General features: G+C 45.2%; 1 protein-coding gene across 13 annotated transcripts in view; it reads left to right on the top strand.

The window, feature by feature from the left end:
* FOXP1 (forkhead box P1) overlaps positions 1-20,347 on the top strand; it is a 364,335-nt gene that overhangs the window by 285,540 nt on the left and 58,448 nt on the right. For 11 of the 13 annotated variants that reach the window (XM_084530722.1, XM_084530716.1, XM_084530711.1 and 8 more), the window contains 4 exons: positions 2,731-2,868; positions 3,983-4,072; positions 9,492-9,651; positions 15,793-15,997. In XM_084530722.1, the coding sequence (XP_084386848.1) occupies positions 2,731-2,868; positions 3,983-4,072; positions 9,492-9,651; positions 15,793-15,997 (593 nt within the window). The remainder of the gene's footprint in view (positions 1-2,730; positions 2,869-3,982; positions 4,073-9,491; positions 9,652-15,792; positions 15,998-20,347) is intronic. The other 2 variants (XM_084530721.1, XM_084530712.1) reach the window with 1 other exon arrangement.

Raw genomic sequence — 20,347 nt, forward strand, 5'->3', positions numbered from 1 at the left:
GTGTGCCTTTAGCAGCTTTCCAGACATTCAACACGGGATTAAATGATAGTAGTTACAATGATCAATAGGTTAAGACCGGTACAATCACTCTTACCGCTAATGACCTCGGTAGTAATGGGTAATAAAGTGTGGGCTATAATAGCCTATTGCTGGTGCTGCATGCCCTTTGCTTCCCAGTATTACTAGGGACTAGCTACATGAAAAAGTTGGACGGTGGGAGTTAAGAGAGTGGATATATAGGCCGTAATTCTGAACCGTTTCAAGCCCTCCACCAGGATGTGTGCCCGCGCTGCGCCGGGGCGCGGGTGCCGTTTTCAGCGGGGCGCTTTGTGGTGTGGTGGAGTTCCTCTGCAGAAAGCTTTTGGAAGTCCCTTCCCCAGTGGGTAACCGTGGCGTTCACCATGCCTAGAATCAAAGGCAGGGCCTTCCTTCTTCGGGGTCGCAGGTGGGGTGTGAAAATGCGGTAAAATGGGGTTGGATGGAGCCACCCAAACCTGCCTGCCCAGGTGGGCTGTGTTTGGCCGTGTGTTTGGGCCCTCGCTGGTTAAGAGCTGTTGGAGCAGCGGCTGTGCAGCTCGGAGAGGCTTCACCGGAAGGTACATGGCCGGTTTTCAAAGATAGGGCCAAATCCTCAGATTTATCCAGAGATAAATGTGCAAAAAAGCCGTGGAAGTGAATGGGAGTTGTCTCCGCATAGCTGCCGGCAGAATGCGGCCCTCCGTATTAATCACCGATGTGTAGGGTTTACAGCACCCCACCCTATTCCTGTCTGTATCCCTGCTTGTCGTCATAAATCTGACTGAAGAGTATTTGTGTTGTATATCTTCCAAGAATGGCACAGAAAACATACTTAAACATGCTTCCTCTTCTGTTTGCTCAGTCCAACTTCAATGGAAGGTAGTACAAACCCCAGGGTAAAGTAAACCTCTCAGGGGATGGGGATAATGAAGGTGAGTCATGCTTCGGGCGAAGATAGTGACTGCAGCATTTAATTAAATAATTGTCTACTCCCGAGAAAGTTTTTAAAAGACTGAGGATTGAGATATTCAGAAGGACTGGGACTGCCCATCCTCATGACTCAGTGTCCTCGTCCTGTGGGACGAGGCGGTGGCACCGCGCGGTGGCTTCGTAGGGACCGGAGTTTGTCCCATCCTCAAATCTCCATTTCCTGGCCTTCGCATCTGCCTGCCCCAGCAAGGACCGTGGGAGATCTGTGGCTGGGATTTGGGAGGTTGGTGCTGGACCGCGCCGTGTTGGTGTGACAGGGCTGTTGGTTTGGGAGATCAGTCTCAAGCACGTGTTTTCTGGGCAGCGCCGGGCCCTGGCGCACGCCATGTACACAACAACACCGGGCGATGCGCCGTGTACATCAGCCTGACCTTCAGGAACCATTTTTAGTTCATCAAAATTAGTGATGCTGAGAAATCAGGACATCAGTGCATAATGACTGTGAAATTAGGAATGAGAGCTTGCTATGCAAATGACAGGACAAATCATGTGAAAAAGTCAAGATAAACTGCATATTAAGACATTATGTTACATAAAATTAATACTGCATTTCTCTCTTGCTTACTACTACACTGGAAGGGTTTTTTTAAACTCTTTTATCTTCTGATCAGCTATTGTCTGCTGATTTTTTAAAAAGTGGTGCACAGAAAAAGTGCTAAACATATTATTACCTTTTATTGTAATACATGAGATGACAGGAGATCCTTTTTAGCAAAGTATATCCTTTACTGCTTTTAGTTTTGTGCTGTCACCTATTTGATTTGAAACTATAGAAAAGTAAGGTGCTTAAATATTACTGTTAAAACTCATATGGGTTTTGTCTTTTCTTCTATTGTTTTTTTTCTCTTCCTTTTCTTTTCCTTTTTTGGGGTGGAGGATAGAGGGGTGGGTTTCTAGGGAAATAGTCTTCTTGCATTACTAGGACTGACAAAATGGTTCTCATGTAGTCTGCAAATTAAACACAAGTGCAGTGATTATTTTGAATAGCTAAATTACATTCTAGAAAGCTTGCAGAATTCATAGCATTGTCATTAGGTATCCGCTTGAATACAATTTGTGTAACCTTGGCCAAGACAGCCTGTCATTTTAATGTCAGTGTTTTATCTGAACAAGACATCATCCTTTCAGATACAGTGTACAGGTTCCTTGCAAAGATGCCCGTGCAGAAACGTGTTAACAGTTGCAAATATGAAATGCTATCAAGTTCATCACTGTAGCTGTTTGTCACTGAAATGTCATGGAAAGCGGCTTTTAATGGTATCTCACATAATATGAAAGAATTGAAGACATCTGTATGCTGGGTGAATATGGAATGGTAAAGACATCGTAGCAGGGCCTCTCTGTTAAAATTGCATAGGAGTGCGGTGCTGTTATCCACGTCACTGAGCCTTCCTTCAGTTTTCTTAAAAACCTGTCCTAGCAGGGTCTGGATCCCACCAGCACGGGATACTGGGCTCTTGAATTTCTGCGTGGCAGGGAGGGGTTTTTGGGGAGGGAAAGGACTGAGCAGGCAGCTCCTTGTAAAAACAAACAAATCTGAGCAGGTTTTGCCATTCTGCTGTCTTTCAAGAATTCCCAATGCAGAAAAGCTCTGCACAGAGGGACCTGAGTCACCGGGGAAGTGCGGCCGGTCCCTCTGTGCTCGGGGTGGGCTCGTGCCTCCCCGCGCCTGCCCGTCTCCCCAGGAGATGCTCCCTGACCCCTGCTCTGTCTCCTCCGCAGGTTCCCGTGTCGGTGGCTATGATGACACCTCAAGTGATCACTCCCCAGCAAATGCAGCAGATCCTCCAGCAACAAGTGCTAACTCCCCAGCAACTCCAAGTCCTGCTCCAACAGCAGCAGGCACTCATGCTTCAACAGGTAATTGTCGCCTTCGCAGCCGCTCGCGGGGCCCTGGCAGGCACTGGAGGGCTTCGCTCCCGATGTCTTCCTGGGAAAGCAGCTGCCTGCCTCTCGGGGTCTGCACCTCGGAGCAGCCACGCTCTGAAATGAACTGACTGCTCTTTTGTTTTTTTGGTCTAGAAATAGCTCCTGGAAACAAATCCAGCGAGCAGTGCAAGGAGTATTTCCAGGATTGGATAAATAATGCAGCTGCATGTTTAAGTGTCAGGATTTCGGCACGTGTCCCTGTTGCTTTTGCCTGCATCCCCCAGAAAGTACAGTGTGCCCTGGTTAATTGCAATAAACGCAGTGGTAGGGTGACACTTCGCACTTCAGACCTTGCTACGTCTGCTTGGGACCATAAAGGGCTGGTGAAACAGTGGCAGTGAAAGCGAAGAGGTTCGCAAGCCTTAATCCATCTGATTTCAGCCAGCGTATGCTGCGTGGTGCATCGGTGTCTCTCTGTGCCCCTTTTCAACGCGTGGTCCTTTTTCAGCTGAGAGTTGGCTGTGACACAACCCAGGGCTGGGTTGCCGTAGGGTATGGCTCAGCGTGGGCTCGCAAGCATCGGGCCAGCAAGGGCAGCCACCAAAACCCCACGTTGTGTGCCCCCGCCTCGCTGCCACGCTGCCTCCCCTCGGCTCCAGAGCACAGCCTGCACGGCGAGCGGCTGGCAGCGGGGAGGAGGAGAGTATTTCTTAGGATGTCTGTGCATGTATTGAACAACACTTAATACAGTCAAACCCTATCATTTAGAAAGCATGTGTGTTTCACAACAGAGATTCGCCAGGCTCTCTCAGCAAGGGCATTTTGGCTTTGTTGTTACAATCAAAGGTCATTCCTTGCCTTATTTTAATTAGTTTGTGTAGAAAATGGTATGTTTTTCATCAGTTCATTTTGGAGATTACTTTTCAAACGATAATGCCAAGAATAGTCAGTGTGCACTGAATTTATTGTCGAGTTTCAAACTAAAGGTCAGACCATTACAGATAAAAGGATGCTATTTTTCAAATCACAGTTTGTGTATTACACCAAAAGGGACACTGAATTGGCTCTCCACTTTGTTACTTACCATCTTTCCTTTTCTTTGTAGCAGCAGCTTCAAGAGTTTTATAAGAAACAACAGGAACAGTTGCAGCTTCAACTTTTACAGCAACAACATGCTGGAAAACAGCCTAAAGAGGTACAGACAATACCCATTTTACTTTCAAACCACAGATCCCAGAGGACTGTCTAGTGGCTATTAAACTGTCATTCATCTTATAAATGATTGCACAACTGAACTGACTCTATCAGGTCTCAGCTTTCAGATTTAGAGTTATTGTCCTGTTTTCGCCTGTATTTTCCTGCGCTTTCCATTTGCTTGCTGCCACATATTTTATAGCCGGGGACCATGCCTTGATGTTCGGTATGAGTACTGGAGCAAGCATCTAGACGTGTATCTTGGGAGAGTGCTTTTGGAAGTTAGTTATGTTGCAGAGGGGAGGGGGCAAGGAAGCAGGCCCAGATATGTGGCTGTCCTCTCTGAACAGGGCAAAATTCCATGAGATTTTGAGTTCGCACTTGCAGTTTCCAACCAGAGAGGTTGGAATGTTCCTTGCTCAGCAGAAGGGACCGCACTCGAGCAGTGTTATGAGTAGTGAGGGAGGGCTGAGATGCAGAGGTAGCACGGGAGTGGCACCCCATCACAGCGTGTTGTGCCCAGGTGCTGCAGCACACCGCGGTGCACGGTGTCCCGAGACCTCACCCCGATGCCACCATGGTCCATGGCAGGAGCAGGATCACCAAGGTGGCGTCTGTCTCTACTTAAAATACATTTATCCTTTCTAAGTATTTGCCACGTTCTCACTTTGTTGATTTTGATGTGCTGAAATTAAAATTTTCTGCGGTAACATTTATTTTCACGGCACCAAGTTCACCCCTGTAGTCCCAAGGAGTTGGAGACTCCGGTCTGACATCGGCACTGGCTTGGATAGATCCTAGAAAGCTGCCTCTTGGCACGAGGCGCTGTGCCACGTCCTGTGGTAGTGGCAGTGGTTGGGCATCACGTTGCCACTGGCGATGCTCGAAGCTCACACTGGTTTCTCACCCCTGAAATTTCGACAAATTGTGCCACCTGTGCCAAGTTTCAACCCCGAGTGAATTTTTCCAGCTGAGTTATAAACCCCTGAAAATCGGGGGTTTATAATGGAAACGCTGACACAACCTTAACCATAGCACGCTTACGGGCGCCTCTATAATAAAAAGGGAACAGATTAAAAAGTGTCTAAAATGTAAATCTAAAGGACTAACAGTAATTAAAATGGAAATGGCACAGGGAGGGAAGGCATGTAATTGTGAGATATCACTGTGCAGAATGCTCTCAGCTTTGTTTTGCTGGCTGTTTTTCTAATTCAGTAGGGCTTACTCATCAGTGGCAGTTCAATGCGCGTTAATGACTCTGGGATGCAGGCATCACTCTGGACAAAGAAATGATTATTGTGCGGTCAAAAGAAGTTCAAAGACAAGAAGGGAATTTCAGTTTTTTCCTTAGAGATCCACATTCAAGAGCATATAAATTAAGCCAAATGTTAAAAACCACAGTCTGAAAGCTGACTTCAAAGTCACAACTCTCTAATTAATGAACTGCGAGCTTCAGTTTGGACAAGTCGTGGTTTGATGCGCCCATAAATCAACATGACAGGTCTGTTTCACAGTCTCAGACAGCGCTTGTCATTGAGTCACATCAGATGTAAACACAGCAGAAAAAAGAGGGGATATGAAGGAGGTGCAATTGATCAACAGAAATGGTAAAAACCCACTTTTGAAACGCATTATGCATGATCACAGGAAATGGCGATAGCCTCAAGAGGCTTTCTCCTTCTGCTGTTGCTTTTTTGAATCAGATTTCTAACAGCCTTCAAAAGGGAGAATAAGAATTATGGAGCTTCTCCCCTGTGGCTGGCAGGCAATAACCCCCTGTTGTTATTTTGTGCTTCTTTCTTTTCAAAGGCGTCAAAATTTAGTTTTTTAAAGATCTTTAACTCTATATTTGAAGACAAACAATAAAGGGCTGCCACTGTCATTCTTATCAGTTACCAGGGATTGTATTTTTTCTTTCTGTTGCCACTTCTTATTAACCTCTTATTTGGTCTATTAGACATAGTTTTGAATGCAAGCCTGCATGCTGGGAGAACATGAAAGTTCAGATGAGCTCAGAGGGCAGATAAAGAAATTTGAAGGGGAAAGTTACACAGCAGAATGAACGATAAAAGTTAACTCTTCTAAATTGCTGTTGTCAGACAGGAGAGCATCTCAGACACAAAGATGAGGGCTCGGAGCTTGAAGAAAAAATACTTTGTGTTAAAAAAGACGAGAAGGGAAGTTAGACAATGTGATGGCATTTCAATATCTAACACACTGATTTACTGTGGTCACACTTCTGATATTACACTGTCGAAAGTAACAATAAGAAAAGACTCCTTCCTGTTTTAAGAAGAGCATTTTAACATGATAGCGGCGGAGAGAACAAGGGGCCCAAGACTCCAGCTTTCCCTAGGCTTTTTTTTTGCCGAGGGTTTCAGCAGAGGCCTGTTCCCACAGCACTCTCACTCCGTCCCATCCCGCAGGTTGGCTCAGCCCCGTTTCCCTGCGCCGAGGAGCTTATTCTGGCTAGATTAGCATGCGAGCGGTGGGTCTTACTTCCTCCCCCTCCTTGTACTCCACAGCAGCAGCGGGTCCCAGGCTGAGCCGTGCTGCCGAGGGGACCGCTGGCGGCGATGCTGCCGTGGGGTGAGTTTGCACCCCACAGCTGGAGCGAGCACCCGAATGTAGGGCTTCCCCGGAGCCCTCTGCGAGTGGCTCGTGCCACCGCACCGTCCTAAAAGAAGGAAAATGCCGCTGATTCCCCTGGGCCAAAGGGGTCCAACCCCTAAGCAGGCTGCCAGCAGTCTCCTTGTAGGCTATACTCGGGCAGCAGAGGGTGAGTTTGTGGGGTGAGCTTGGCTCCAGCCCCCCACAGCCCCCACCGGGGGGGCTTGGGGCCGCGGGATGCTGCGGCCGTTTGTCCTCCAGCGCTTGGGGCAGCTTGTGTTAGGCAGCAGGGAGGGACCTACGAAAGGAAAACAGACCTTTGACAGGAGCTGTAGGGAGGGGATCAAAAATGCGAGTTTTATCAGGATATTTCAGCGTTTTAACACTGACTACTGACCTGACAACAGGACTGCACCGAGACCTTTTTTGTATGCATTCAATTGTGAGAAGTAAACAAACTGCCTTGTATCCTGTGTTTGGTAACTGGGTGGGGAGCGCAGTTTGGCAACGTGCGTTGCTTTTAAATTCTTTCTTGGACAATAGGCCTTGTATACTTTTATATCCTGGCTTTTCAAAGTAGAGCGTGTTCGAGAGCTTTTCTTGGGATAGCCGGGAAGACAACCACACGGGCATCAGGCGATTTGTGTGAAGTTGTCGGGGTTTTGGGGTGTTTTTTTTTTCAATGCTAACTTCGTACTCAGATGGCAAATAGGTAAAGCACAGATTACTGTAGCTAATTTATTTATTTATTACAAAATACCCCTTATTATATATAGACACACTAAATATACATTAAATATATGTCTATTTGGAGCGGGAACATCTGTGGAGGCAAGGATTGCTCCTAATGGATCTGTCGCTGCAGCTTGCGTTCATCTGGTGCTGTTGGCAATAGTTGCAACAACTGGATCTGTCTGAGCAAGCTGTGGCACAGAGATGAAAACTCTCCAAGTTCCAGTATGGCTAAACACTCACTTGTTTAACTGTTCCCGAAGTTACAGATCTTCCTGGGAAATAAGAAAAATGAACTTGCCTGTCGGTACAGTTGTAGGTATGCAGTTGCTTGTAGTATTAAGATTGATGGGGCATGGCAACACAAAAACAACTATTTAAGGATTTTAATCGAAGTAATTGCCATTGTCCTTAACTTTCCCCAAATACTAGGTGGTTTTTTTTTTTTCTTCCCTTTTTTTTTTTTTTTTTTCTCTTTTCCTTTAAACCCCCCTGTGACTGTGTCACATTCAGCGCAGCGGGGCTGGAGGGCTCCAGCGCCCTGGCAGAAGGTGGGGCCCCGGCCCCTGGCTGGTGGCCGTCAGCCCTGCTCCTGTGACCCGGGTGGATTTTTCCTGCTTGACACCAGCAGGGAACGGGGCCAGCGATCCTCCGCACCGATACCAGGGAGGGGCCACCGACCGCTGGCGGTCTGGCCGGGCTTTATTTGCAGAAGTGTGTAGTTTTGCAAGAGTTAATTTTTTTTTTCCATAATTGTTAGCCATAATGTGTATAAGACCTCCACCTTGATATGATTCCTAGCAGATTAGGGATATTAGATAATTTCCTTCTATTTATTGTACTACTGCACTGTATTATCTTTCTATCACTCAGATAATTACTAAGGAAATCTACATTAATTTTTTTTGGCTAGCACAAGGAACTGCTAAACACTGGCATGATGTATTGATGTTTTACACAACAAAAGTTTTCCTCCTGTCATTGTACAATAAATAAAAAGATATTTATCAAAACGCAAAGCCTTTCATGGATTTTAAAGAACAAAGCAAATAAAACACAAGATGAGCATGGAAGCAAAACCTAGAGGCTTCCTTAACTGAACAAAATTAAGGACTCAGAAGCCTGGAGTACTGTACATATTAAACACTCACATTCAAGTAAGATGTTGTTTGCTAAATTATGAATGTGTGTAATTAAAATCTAGTGGCTGTTTCTATGAAAGATTTACAATGTTATTTCATCGTTTGTCATGGCTAATTAACAATATTAGATGAAGTTTTTCTTCTTCAAAGGTCTGATTTTTTCTCATTTATTTATGTCAGAAGTGATAAACAGAGTAGTTAAAAGCTTCTCCGGGTACAGTAGTGAGAAAAGCAACATGTTCTTTTACACCTCGGAGGTTCAGGGTTCACGTCCCTGCAGAGTAAAGCAACTCCGTCTTCTTTAGAGTGAGAATAATTAAAATTTTCAAAGTGCACAAGTAGCAGCCTTAAATACAGCAAAGAATAATTCTGCACGTAACAAAGTATTGTTGCTTGATGGATGGATAAGAGAGAGTAAGTGTAAAATACCATAAATCAAGCCGGTTGTACTGCCTTAATTGTCGAGACAACCCGTGCATGAGCAAACAGAGCAGAGTACAGGGCTGTTTTTCATGACGTCCAAGCGCGGTGTGGTTACGTGGGGCAACTCACATTTGGCATGTTCTTTGCTTCGAAGAACTGCCCCGGGCTTCCACAGCTGCCAGCAGCGTTTGCTCCATCCACCACTGAAGGGCAGCTGCTTCTGGGGTAAAACACAGCCATGTGCACCAAATTCTGCATGCGTTTTTCATTGGGATTGCAGGAGGAATTGAGGTGGGATTGAAGTATTCACCGGAGGTGGAAATTTCCTGCAGCCTTATTGGTAGCTCCAGCACCTACACAAGCCTTGGGGTCCTTGGTACTGGGTGGTGGGCTCTCTGTCCTTCCTTGCTACCAAATGACTGTGATCAGGAGTTGCAGTCTGTTGAGCCTGCAAGTCCTCTGTTAATATTTTGCTCTGCATTGACAAATGTGCATTTTTTTTTTCTTTTCCAGCCCCAGCAACAGCAGGTGGCTACACAGCAGTTGGCCTTTCAGCAGCAACTCTTACAGATGCAGCAGTTGCAGCAGCAGCACCTCCTGACTTTGCAGCGTCAAGGGCTGCTAACAATCCAGCCTGGCCAGCCTACTCTGCCTTTGCAGCCCCTTGCACAAGGTAGGTGAGGGCTTGGGGGGCTGCCGAGCAGGCAGACAGCACCTGCACACCGAATTGTCACTCAGTGAGACACAGAGATCTCATAGGCTTGCAAAATAACGAGCAAAGAAACATTCTGACAGACAAGGTGGGCAGTAGAAAGGTATTTTTGAGAAGGGCAGCACTGAAACCATGGGCTGCTCTCGCTAGCAGGGGGCAGGTGGTTTGGAGTTTGGATTCAATTTGCACAGCTATATCCAGCCTGGCGGACTCGAAGCTGCTGGTTGTACTAATCCGGACTTGAAATCCTCCGCAGGAGGCTTCCTAATAAAATTTTGGTGCTGGGTTCATGGCTTAGGATAGCGTGAGAGCAGCTTTTTCTTCTTATTATTTTTTTTCATGTGCTATTTTGGCCCTTTCTGGCTCTACCACTGGCGGGGAGCTGGGCACAGAGGAGCGCTGATTGCACGCTGCCGAGCTGTAGAAATGCGATTGCCCTTTTCTGCAGCTGAAAGGGAAAGGTGGCAGTGTCTCCTCTCCATGCCTGTTTATATGTCCTTCATTTCACTGCCTCTGGACGTCAGAGCTTCATTCTTCCCTCCACGCTGAGGCAAATTGGGATTAACTCCATTTAATTTTAATGGTGTTATACTGGTGTTATTGACAATTAGATCCTCCTACATCTTTATTCGGTCCCGCACTCTGCAGGAAGTTACTGATTTGCTGAAATCCCTACTTTATTTTTTCTAAAGATACTGATACGTTGAAAGCGATAGCTACTTAAATCACAATACTTTTGGCAGTAATCACAACCTGGGCAGTTTTGTTCTTTCTTTTCCTTCTTGGCTTAATACATATAGTTTTTTTTCAACTGGGTTTCAGTACAACCTCTAGGACATTTTAACAGACTCGTCTGAGCTCTTGTCTGTTGTGATTAAAGCAGGTGGTTCAAAGTTGGCATGGCTCAGGGAGGACCAGGTCTTTCAACTAAGATGCTGGTGTTTCTGAATAGTCGAGCCTTTTCCTTCCCTTTGCCCCCTAATAAATTTAAACACCCACCTCAACAACTGGAGTCAGCTCAGCTTGAAATGATTTGGGCTCTTCAAAGCAGCCTTGGGGCTGCTACTGGTTGCTAAACCATATAATGAATTTACATTCAGCTCTGTTCGGTTAAATGGGGTGGTGGGAGAAATTGCTTCTGCCCTTCACCCTCCCTTTTTCTGTGTGTGTAGCTGCAAAAAGGGAAGCAAGGTGCCTGGTGAGTGTTAACTGGTGTGGACAGAGAGAGACGAAGCCAGGGAGTGGAATCTGCTCTGCCACACGGCTGCATGGTTTGCTCAGGCTTGTTTTTCATTTTTGCAAGACCCTCAAAGGTGTTTGAGCACCAAGCCCCCTTCTGGGGAACCCATGCTTCCCTCTGCAGGACTGGGTTTGGCTTTCCTGCATCCCAGAACCAGCCTGCTGACGTTAGACTTGTCCTGCTGCAGGAAGGCGAGTGGCAGGGAGCTGCAGGATCAGGCCCGGGGGTGGCTCGTGGGTCACCATCAGCGTGCCGAGGGCTGGGGAGAAGGCACGAGATGAGCTCGGGAAAAAGGGCATGTAGACCGGGGCCATTTCTACTTGCAGAATGGTGTAACGCGCCTTAATTACGCCTCGGATTTATTGTTGGAAACATCACAAGCCGTTCCCACGTGCCCACTGGACTCAAGCTTCAACCTTTCTAATTTTTCCCACAGCTCCTATACTATTAAGTTTGCTCAGTGAGGTTCATTGTACAGTACATCAGTTAAGCTGTCCAAAGGAGGGCAATTGGGCAGTGACAAGACACGCTCATGTGTAATGTGAAAGAAATGAATGTGGTGATGCATGAAGTGTAATCTGTGCAGTAACACATCGGAGACACCAGTAGGTAATTCAGCAGTCGTGGCATTTTTGATTGATACGGCTAGCGGCGCGGTGCCACTATTAGTCCTCGCCACGTTGGGAAGAAGCCTATTTTAAAACCGAAGGGGTGCCAGAGAGAGCCCAAACACAAACAGGAGGGTCCCGAGGCTGCGCTGGGCAGGGAGATGAGCCTCGAGCAGCGGGGGGACGGGGCCGGCTGGGGGCGGAGGGGAGCCCGAGAATTCAGGCAGGTTGCAATCCAGCGCGATTTTTTTTGATCAGAGAGACGATGGCTTAAAACTGATGTCATTACGAGGTTTAAATCAACTTTCTGCTTGCTTGAACATGGTCACCTGGGTATGGAGGTACAAGGACACAAAGAGGTTGAGCAACTCTGTTTGTCTTTGAGCCGGTGATACCTGGGGTTGGGAAATTGAGTTCCGTGAGCGGTAATCTGTCAACTGTCCCCACAACATACATTTTTTAAACCTGTGCCTACATTTTCTTTCATAATGAAGGGGACTAGTTGTCCTGAAAAATGCAACGAGGAGCCAGGGCTATAGTTTAAAATAATTGGTAATGGACACTTCTTATTTAAGAAAAAAAAAAATAAATTACATATATCATGCTCTTTTGTTTTCAGAACAGTTGGCAAGAGTGAGACAAATACTGTCAGTGTGCATATAAAAAGAAAAATCCAGCTCTCCAGTTAATGTAGCTATGAATTTGGTTAAGAGCATTTTGCTTTTTATTCTTAAGTATCTATAATAGCAATAAATGTTTCTAAGGAGAGAATGCTACTTCATAAGTGGGGTTTTGTTATGTTTTTAGAACTAATACATTGTTCAAAGCTGTATTTTAGTTTCAGTGCTCGCCTATTGTCTTACACAAAATAGCACATCCTTTAGTGTTATATTTGTGTAATCTGTGCTGGTTTGTATTTAGACACATCTATAATCTAGATTTTACATCTGTACATAGTAGCAATTTAAAAATAAACCACATTTCAGCAGCGTTCGGAGCTGTGAGAGCTAGATCTTTAGGAGCTGTAAAATGAAACTGCAAATCACACTTCAGATCACTAGTGAGTGAAAATAATAGGACGGAGACATGAAGGTGCCTGATTGCTCCCGTAGATCTGGCAGTTTCAGGTCTAAATCCCCTTATTTGTACGTACGAAGTTGCGGCACAAGCAGTAGTGAGCTCGGGTAATTGCAGTGCAGTTCTGGGAATCGGACTGAAAATCTACCTCTCGCTATTAAAATGAAACTGTTAAATGGTAAATTACATAATTTATTGCGAGTGTTCATGAATCTATTCGACTTACTTTTACCATTTGTTCTATTATTTTATTTAACCATTTTGCCAGATGAGTAATGAGCGTACCTTTCAGCTGCCCAATTTGACAGGCTAGTTAGGAATGCTCTTCAGAATTATTCTGAAAGAACGACATTGGGGGAAGGAGGAGGGAGGCTTTTTTTTTAATAATTTTATTTTTTAATAATCAAATGATGTCAGTGATGCTTTCATTTTTGAACGATGGATTGTGTGCAGGCATGTATGACATCACAGCTAACTCTTCTCTAATGACATCCAGCCTGAAATCCTTATTTTCTCCATCATTTTTTCCCCCGAAATGGGTATTTTGTATTTCTCTTTCGCTATATGCTATGGTTCTCTTTTGTGCTAATAAGAGCTACCCTCGTATAGGAAGTTAGAACAACCCCCTTGACTTTTAGAGGATCTACGGAGAGATATGAATATATGTTATTCATATCACAATATATAATACTGAATGTGTCTATTTTAACAGCTGTATAACTCTGCAGGCTGCAGATGAAGTATCCAGAAGTGACCGGGAGGGGAAGGAAAGGGGAAAGGAGAAGCAGGGACGGAGAAAGGAGAGTGGGCACGGCCCCTTCGCCAATTAAAAACTGATTTGTCCAGATAGGGGCTGGTAGGAGGGGGGAAGGCAGTTATTCTTTCCCTATTTGCTTATTCTCGAAAATAAAAATAGGTGTCGACTCATACGGTCTCCTATCAATATGTTATCATCAACAGACAAGTCTATTCACTATTGTTTCCATTGAGTAAACAGTGGTGTAAGGGTCAGCCGCGCTCGCAGGTAATTGTTAGTGCGCAGACAGCGCTGTCAAGCGTGTTAGCTAAAAATACATCCCACACTGTCACTTCACAAGGTGTTTGAAAATAATAGCCCAGATACAGCAAAACAGGACATAGGCTTGTGTACTGACCTTTTTCTTTGTTTAATTTGCTCAGAGGTTTAATTTCAGGGGACAAGTAATAATTGAATGTGTCTAATAACTAAATGCTCATTTGGGACAGAATCCATCAAAATATAATTGGCATTTGGTTCTTATGAAAGGAAAATGACGTGGCTTTAGAGGAATGGATGTCTCCTACGAATATCTGATCACTTAATGTATAAATTGAAGCCTCTTTTATAATATATATTAATTGCAGATACTTAAGGTTTTGAGCATTTTTTAGTAGTGAACCGTTACTGGAGACCAACTGTTTTTGTTAATGCTACTCTCAGAAAGGCGGGGAAGGTTATTGGTCTGTCGTGCAATAATTTACTCCTCTTTGATATGCAAACGATCCACGGTGAATATAAAAAAATCCTATCAGACTCATTTCACAGTTCTTAACCACTTAGATTCTCTGGAGTCTATCGCCTCATTAGACCAGTGCTCTCCAAAGCTAGCATAATTAAAATCTTTAACAGTTTAGCAAAGTAAAGATGTTTGGCTGATCACGTTGAGATGATTATCTATCCATTGTATTCTAAATGACAAAAATAAATTAAATTTAGACCTTGGCATTTTTTATTATGTGTTTCAAATGAATATAATGCATACTGCCTTTTTTTTTTTTTTTATTTCAATACCTTAGGTTTGGTGAGATACGTGGCTGCTGGAGCTGCTGCTGTATACTCAGAAAATGGCAGGTTTCCTTAGGATAGCTCCAGTGCCACGACACACTGAAACAATGAACAGTCATCCAAATGATCTCGAAGCACAGGGATGAGAAACCTCTTTAAAAACACACAGACGCTGCCTTTTATTTTTATTTTTTTCTGAATATTGAAGCGGTGCGTCTCTGCTGCTCATTTTTTCCCATGGCCTTGTGAAAGAGCACTGAAATAGCCTTCAATTCGAGAACTCGACTTGTTTGATCGTGTCACAAACATAGGCTTTATCCAAAACCATGATCTCACTGTGAACCCAAGCCATGCTGACGTGTGTGCCCCCTGCTCCAGACAAAAATACAGCCCACTGGAGTTTGCAAAGTTTTCACTCAGACTATTTATTGAGTGCTGCACGCATGTCCCAAGCCTGGTGTCCATTTTGGCACAATCAAAAAACAATTTTTTTTGATTTCTTGAAGCTTATTTTATGTTTTCATTTTACTTTTGAATGGCTCATTAGCATTGATCTAAGAAATGACAGTAATAATAGTGTTACTTGTATAGAAAGTTATACACTTTTTCAGTAGACACATCCATCAATTAAGTGAGCAGTTCGAGAAACCAAAATTAATGAGAAAGATAGGTGTGTTAATGAAATAATCATAGTATAATCAATTTGACTGTTAAAATTTGAAAAGCATTTCAGGAAGACAATATGAATTCATAATTTATGTCTAAAAGTGATTAATAAAAACTGTATTTAATAACAAAGCTATTTGTCATCATTTAAAACTTAAGCACAAAATTAGTCATATTGTGGTTCGTGTTGTCATAATAATAAAGCTGAGTGTTTTTTTTTCCCCCAGACCTTCCTTCCTTTTAAAAACAGGTTAGGATGTATTTATTTTCCTTAAAACAACAAAAAATAAGCTGAAATGAAACTTCTCCAGCTGACTGCAGAGCAGCCCTTGGCCGCCCTTGCTGTGAGCTCGGGGGATTTCTGCCTGAGGAGGGCCCGGGCCCTCTGGTCTAAAAATTACAGAAAGCAATAATAATTCATGCCCTGTTGGGAGGGGGTTGTGTGGCGTGGATCTCCTTCCCCCAGACCCCACATTTAGCCCTGGAGAGGTATCGCAGGTGCACACCAGAAAACGTCGCAGGAGGCGTGCAGCGTTCGGGATTAGCCTTTAGTTATTTAAAAAAATATGAAATAAAATACATGCGTGTAAACACACACACACAAAACTAACACTAGGCTTTGTTTACTGACTCTTTGATTTAATTACTGTTTGAAGACGGCCGAATTAGCTGTTAATTGATTTAATTATCCAATTTGTTTGTTTCAGGCATGATTCCAACAGAACTGCAGCAGCTCTGGAAGGAAGTGACAAGCTCGCACACAGCCGAGGAGGCAGCCAGCAACAACCACAGCAGCCTCGACCTGTCCACCACCTGCGTCTCTTCGTCCGCGCCGTCTAAGACCTCCTTAATAATAAACCCACACGCCTCAACTAACGGACAGCTATCGGTCCACACTCCTAAACGGGAGAGGTAGGTGCTGCTGGAGTTGCCATCCAGCCTCGTGCCTAAAATGAGGGCAGAATTGTCGGGAACGGTGGCCAACAGGCTTGGCCTCGATTGTGTCCTCCCCATCTTGCTCTGTCTGATTTTGGCGTGGTTGAATGGAGTCTCCACTGGGCAGAATACGCTCCTTTTGTTCAGATCTTTGCGGCTTGTTAATTGGATCAATGTGGGCACAATTAGCTAATTAAAAGTGCATTGGATAAGCGCATGGAGGAGAGTGTGAAGAGCGTAAGCTGGTTTTCTTTAGAGTTCTGCATCATGGGTAGTGGTACTCCTGATGTGCTTTCGGTTTGCAGACCAGAGGTGAGAACAATATCAGTTGGTCACTACAGGCTGTTTTAGCACACAGCCCCTTCTTTTTGCCAAATTTCAGCACCCCCTCTCATCTGAGACTTTTGCCTCTCTTTCTATGTATTTACCTGCTTTTGCAAAGCAGGCTAGACTTGAGTTTGCTAGGTTCCTCTAAAACAAAGTGATTTTTTTAAGTGCTGATAAAATTAGCTAACTGGTGTTGTTTGGCTTTTAAAAGTGTGAGTTAATTTATACTTGCTAGTCTCGCATTGTTAGAAGAAATGGCTTAAATCAGGGGTTGTCTGTTGATGTGCTTCTCAGCACGGGCTCCGCTTTATTCGCAAGGATGCTTTATTGCAGGTTTGTTTCTTTACACCCCCAGATTTCACTGAGGCGTGTCTAACAACATAACTTTTGCTCACGGTGAGATAGACGGGCTGGGGCTGCGGGCAGCAGCGCTGCCAACGCTGCGGCAGAGGAGAGGGGTCTTGGGGAGCACGTGAGCATCCTCGGTGCACCGGGAGCATCGTGCTTCTTTGCATTCAGGAGAGCCCCTTCACCCATCTAGAAACGTTACGTCAGATGCTAGTGAAAGCTGGGTTTTATGGAAACTGATGGCTTTGTCTTTCCATCCTCCTTTCATTCATTAGAAAGAGGATAATGGAATTTTTAAGCCATAGAGTTTGTATTTCTAGTGGCCTGAAAGTAGATTGGTACAGAAGCTATATAAATGCCTCTTTTATCTTTCTAATATTAAGAAAATAGTGGTGTTGGGGATGGATAGGTTTAAAAGAACACCACGCCCTTTGTTTGAAAGAACTGCTGTGTGCATGAGGCATCATTTTCTATCCATGGCAAGGACGTGGCAGAACATTAGTGTACACGTTTATAATGTGTGCAAGTGTCAAGGACATGATTTTCATGAAGACTTAGATGGGATGCTAAAACAAACCGATGCTTATTAAACAATCAAGTTCCCTTTTTGCTACACATGGAGCTGAACAAGATGGGTTTATGACTTCCCAATAATTGTTGTATCTATGTTTTTCTTAGTTTATAAAACAAAAACTCATGCAATGAAATGGATGCTGCATAGACACACGTGCTGTCTGCTAATGGCAGTCTAGCCAAGGAGACAACGTGCCATTGCTGTGTAGGTTGAAAGGCAAAGGAAATAACACGAATCTAGGCTGAAGTCAGAATTTTCTCATGTGTTCTGTGAAGTGGGACTGTAAATCTGTGCGTCTGAGCGCTGAGTGCTGTTGTGTAATTGTGGCCTGGAGGTAATCGGGATCTACAAACAAGGAGATACATACGTTTTTATTAGTAAAGTTCCAAATAAATTAATTAGGAAGGCATAAACATGCCACAGTATTGTTTGTGACTGAATGTGGTTGGAAGACTTAGAATCCTCTGTTGTTGAATTGATAGATGCATTGTTAAAGCTTGTCATTATGCTTCACTTAGGTTTCTATTGAGTTCTCTTCAATATCAAAATACAAAAATAGTTGTATTTAGGAATACAAATAGGAGGGCTGCAGAGTTTGCTTTATCTCGCCGCTATTTGGTTCACTGAAGGTTTACGCCATCCATTTGCTGCAGTGATTGAATTACATCTTTATCCCTAAGTAGAGCAGGAGACTACAGGCAGAAGAATGCCTACGGATGCACTTAAGGGTTTTGTTGCAGTCTCATCAGGCCCCGTGGTGCCTGCCTGCATTTCAGATGACACAGAAGCTCCTCTTGTTTGGAGGCGTTGAGCTGGCTTCCTTTCTGAAGGGTATTTATCTCTGGCCAGGGCTCTCGGGGTGGCGAGTGAGCAATGAGAGGAGTGTGGATGTGCGGCAGCATCAGGTGTATGCCTGAAAGCCCCCAGGAGGTGAAATTTAGCCCCGTTACCAACAGCACAGGCACGGGCAGAGTTCTGGTGGCTTTTTGATGGCACAGGCTAGGACTGGAAATAACGGTGGATCTGGCAGGAGCACGGCTTGGCTGGACGTGCGGGGAAATCTGTGCCTGTTCTTGATCCCAGCTGGTTCAGCTGAGCTGCCAATGCAGCAGGGCTCGTGGAAATGCTCCCTAGCCTGCCATCAGGTCAGGTGGGGCTGTCGGGTTTGGGGTTGCCACTTCCCTACCTCCTTCCTGATGAATGTGCAGAACAAGCCGACTTTGCGTTTGTCACCCTGCGATGGGGAGGCTGACACATTGGGGTTGGGTCTCTCCCAAAGAGCACCCAGAACCTGCCCACTCGCCTGTAGCATTTGATGAGATGTGCGTGGTGCTGCTGCCCCACGGCTGGGTGCTTAGCACGGGGTGGCTGCATCCTGGCACCGTGTGGGTGCAGGAGGGCCTGTGCGGGGCTCTGTGAGCGCGCCGACCGCATCCGGGGTGCACGCTCTGTGCAGAGTCAACTGCTGGCTGGGGTCTGATACGACCAGGAGCTATTTATTTAGATTTAAACAACAATAAAAAGCGCGTAGTAAAAGCTGTAAGTGTCCTAACAGTTAACCACAGCCACATCATAACGACTGCCCAGCAGCAATAAATAATCATATACAGGTAACATTAACTTTTAGGGTGTGCTGTAAAGCTGTTTCCCCCCCCTCTTCCCTCTTGGGCTTTTGAGAAGGAGTGGGCTGCGGGAGGCAAGTTGGTTATGGGGGAGTTACTGTCATCGCTGTCATCGCTGGCACTTGGTGCTGGATAGTTCAGGCCGTGTTTTATGGGGCTCCTGATCCTGCTGGTCAGCGCGTGAGCCCTGTGAGGCAGGAGGCGCTGGGCTGGCTGCAGGGGCAGCAGAAGCACCTGTGTGCGAGTCCTTGGTGAGCAGCAGCTCGGCTGAACGGGCAGGGTAAAAGCACGTTGTCGCTGTAAAGAAGTTTCAAAATAGCAGGAGGAAGGCACTCACTGGCTGCTCGGCGTGCCCACGCGTCGCCGTGCCGCGGGCCCAGCGCCACCGCTGCGCACGGAGGAAGAAGCTCCGGTGCCGTGCTGGCCAACTTCTCCTGCACGGCTCAGAGCCAAGGGCAGGCGGGTGGCCAGTGTCACCCCAGGACGTGGCCAAGCTTCAGGGCAGCAACGTGCCCTCGGAAGCAGGAGGCAGCCCCTGTTGTGGGCACGGGCCAGGGAGGATATTGGTGCTGCGCTTGGTTTATACGTGCCCTGCGCACGGGGCTTTCACGGGAATGAAACGATTCCAGCTATAAATAATGGGTTAATGCTTTCATTCATTTGGGCTTTAAATGTATATTACATCCATGCTTTTGTCCTACATTTCGCCCCGTTCCTGTAAGTAGCAGCAGCAGCAGCTCTGGGGTTTGGTGCACAGCAATCTGTTAAGGAGATAAATAATCTGCTTTGGCATGACACTCCTACTCTCCTCTTTAATTTGTCTTACACAAGGAAAATTATAATTAAATCATTCAGGGTAAACCCTTGAGTGTAGAGAAGGAAAAAACACACTTTGGTAAAGATTGCCAATAGAGACCAACTTCCCTGTTGTGCCGTGCGGAGACATTTATCAATATTCAGCACTATTAAAGAGAGAACATTTCGTGTGATTTGTGAGGCGGATGCCAAAGCTCAAATCAAGGCTTGTTAAGATCCTTTCCCCATGCAATCATGGGCATTCAGCATCATTAGAATTCAGCACTGACTGTGTGTTTCATGCTTTGATTTTACTCAGACAATTTAATAATGTTTATTGTGCTGATTATATATATAAATTCACTCAATGCAATAAACATACCTCAGTCATCAGTACCCTAAGGGAAATATTTAGTTATAGATACTTGTATTCACTCAGGATAAGCGAAAGTGAGACCATCAGCCAGCACGCAAACCTCTCATCATCTTATCAGCATTTGGGTTTCTTCAGTAGCGAGCGTTTTTCCTCCACCTCGGTAAATAAATAAATTAGGGCAGCCAGTTCCGTACATCTGCTGGGCTTACAGATGTCAAGGACAGGACCTGCTTCCGTGCATCTTCCTCAGGGAAAGCTTGGCTATTTTCATGGGAAGAGCAGAG

This window comes from Aythya ferina (assembly GCF_964211825.1).
Source record: "Aythya ferina genome assembly, chromosome: 10".
NCBI lineage: Eukaryota > Metazoa > Chordata > Aves > Anseriformes > Anatidae > Aythya > Aythya ferina.